The 2,392-nt window shown below is 66.8% G+C and overlaps 2 protein-coding genes across 2 annotated transcripts in view; both read right to left on the bottom strand.

Annotated features, from left to right (window-relative positions):
- The window catches only part of PDLIM2 (PDZ and LIM domain 2), a 6,919-nt gene extending 4,539 nt beyond the window's left edge, over positions 1 to 2,380 (bottom strand). Inside the window, exons 1-6 of the mRNA XM_057384586.1 lie at positions 1,749 to 2,380; positions 1,551 to 1,662; positions 1,033 to 1,184; positions 686 to 755; positions 522 to 613; positions 383 to 428 (exon numbers count right to left, since the gene is read on the bottom strand). Coding sequence (XP_057240569.1) covers positions 383 to 428; positions 522 to 613; positions 686 to 755; positions 1,033 to 1,184; positions 1,551 to 1,662; positions 1,749 to 2,227 — 951 coding nt within the window. The 5' untranslated portion in view covers positions 2,228 to 2,380. The remainder of the gene's footprint in view (positions 1 to 382; positions 429 to 521; positions 614 to 685; positions 756 to 1,032; positions 1,185 to 1,550; positions 1,663 to 1,748) is intronic.
- The window catches only part of SORBS3 (sorbin and SH3 domain containing 3), an 8,537-nt gene continuing 8,466 nt past the window's right edge, over positions 2,322 to 2,392 (bottom strand). The window contains 1 exon segment of the mRNA XM_057384601.1: positions 2,322 to 2,358. Coding sequence (XP_057240584.1) covers positions 2,322 to 2,358 — 37 coding nt within the window.

Here is a 2,392-nt window from a genome sequence, read left to right on the forward strand (position 1 = left end):
GTGATTTTGGGGTTCAAAGAGGGCTTGTTTGGGTCCTAAAATGGGGATGATTTTAGGGTTCAAAGAGGGATGATTTTGGGGTTTGAAGTGGGATGGTTTTGAGATTTAAAGGGGGATGATCTTGGGGCTCAGAGGGGGACGATTTGGAGGTTCAAAGTGGGATGATTTGGGGGTTCAAAGAGGGGTGGTTGGGGCCCTACAATGGGGATGATTTAGGGTTAAAAGGGGGATGGTTTAGGGGTTCAAAGTGGGATGATTTTGGGGTTCAAAGGGGAATGGTTTTAGGGTTCAAAGGGGGATGATTTTGGAGTTCAAAGGGGAATGTTTTGGGGGTTCTCAAGGTTTTGGTGCCCCCGCTGCAGCCCCCCAGCCCCTCACTCACCTGGTGGAGCCCGGCACAGGTGAACTCCTGCTCCAGGAGCTGTGAGCTGGGGACAGAGCGGAGACATCACGGGGGTCCCTGTCCCTCCCCCGCCCCCTGCCCACCCCCCAGCCCCACCCGCAGCCGGGTGCAGCCTTACCTGGCACTGCCAGGTGGGTGGGCGAGGGGTGCCGTGCTGGGCTCGGGGGTTCTCAGGGCAGCCTGGCTCCCGTTCTGCATCCTCAGCGTGTCCTGGGGAGGGGAGGGTGACACCAGCAGCTGCCACCAGCCCTGAGGAGGGGTCGGGGTGCCCCGGGGACTCACCTGGAAGCGCGTGGCCAACCTGTCCGGTGAGGTGTCCCCGTTGGTGTGGCTGGGAGGTGGCATCGGGCACCTGGGGCCGAGGGACAGCAGCGAGCTCTGGGATGTGCCCRGGAGCGGGGCACGGTGTCACCATTGCCCTGTGTCCCCAGGTGGCACCAGCTCGGCCAGGTAACGGCTGCCCGGCCTCATTAACACCCCACTGCTTAATTAGAGAGCGGGGACCGCCTCCCGCGGGGGTGGCACCGCCCCAGCGCTCACCGGGGAGGGGAACGAGTGCCACAAGGTGTCCCCAATCCGCGTGGGGACAACTCTGAGAGCCCCGTCCGGGGGCTGCCCCTTGCACCCACCTCTCCACCTGCAGCCGGAGCTGCCCGGGGCTCTGCTTGATCTTGTTCTGCGCCTCCGCGTTGAGCATCTCGGCCGCGGGGTCGCCGTTGATGGTGACAATGACATCCCCCGGCCGGAGGCCKCCCGCAGCCGCCTTCCCGTGCTCCGTCACCTCCACGGAGAAAGGGGACAGGGACCAAGTGACCCCCGGGCAGGGTTTAATCCCTCAATCTCCCAATCCCGCTCTGTTGGGATGCTCCCACCCGCCAGAACCCCCAGGTCCCTGACAGAACAGCACAGACCCTCTGCCAGGAGCGCACCACGGCCTGGGGAGCACCACCCGGGAATTTGGCACAGCCCTGCCCAGCCCGGGGCCCGGGGGAGCCCCCGCTGCCGCCGCCGCCCGCCCTGGGCCGTTCCCACGGAGCTGCATCCCTCAAGGACAGCAAACAGGATCGGCTCCCCGGAGCAGCCCGGCCCGCCCGGAGCCCCGGCGGCCTTCCCCGAGCCCGGGGAGGGGCACCTGGGGGGTTCCTACCTTGGAGACGGTGATGGGCTTCCTGAAATCTCTACCCCCGGAGATGCGGAAGCCCCACGGGGCCGGGCCGGGCAGTGTCACYGTCAYYGTCACCGGCATGGCAGCGGCGGCTCTGGGTGGGCRGGAGTGAGGGGTCAGCGAGCCCGGGCACCCAGGGCACGAGGCAGAGGGACCCTCCCTTCTCCTCCTCCTCCTCACCCAGCGAGGGCCTCCCTGTCCCCAGAGCACCCTGAGGTGCCGGCAGCGCTTTCCTTCCGGGGAGGGTTCCCGGGTCCTCTCAGGGTTTCAGCGCCGCCGCCGCTTCCTCCTGTGCCCCAAGGCTGGCGCCTTCCTCCCCCGGAGCCAGGGGGTCCCCGGCAGCCGCKCTGCAGCTGAGACAGCCAAGGTCGTTCCCAGGAGCCGGAGCGGGGCAGGGAAGCGGTGACGCCTTGGCAGCGAGGCCAGCGCTGTGGCCTGGCAGGGCTTGGAGGGTTTGGAGGGGAGGATGTGGCAGCGAGGGACGGGWGGTGCTGCTCAGCACCCCCATCCCCCCATCGCACGGGAAATGCACTCTGAGGGTCCCCTGAGCGTGGCACAGGGTCCCCATGGCACCCCAGCGAGCTGCACAGCCGGGGTGGGTGGGAATGGGCAGCCGCATCCTCTAAATCCACAGCGGATCCCATCCCGTCCCATCCCATCCCATCCCGCCAGAGCTCGGGAGAGCTGGGTGGCCCATCTGGAACCGGGCACCCCGTCCGGCACCGGGCACCCCGTCCGCAGCCGCCGGGAATGTTAAAAATCCCAAGCGCACAAAGAGGGGCTTGAGAGGCTGCCCGGAAGAATTTCCTGGGCTGGGCTTCCAG

This window comes from Malurus melanocephalus, unplaced genomic scaffold (genome assembly GCF_030028575.1).
Source record: "Malurus melanocephalus ecotype Western Australia unplaced genomic scaffold, MMel_1.1 scaffold_722, whole genome shotgun sequence".
Lineage (NCBI taxonomy): Eukaryota > Metazoa > Chordata > Aves > Passeriformes > Maluridae > Malurus > Malurus melanocephalus.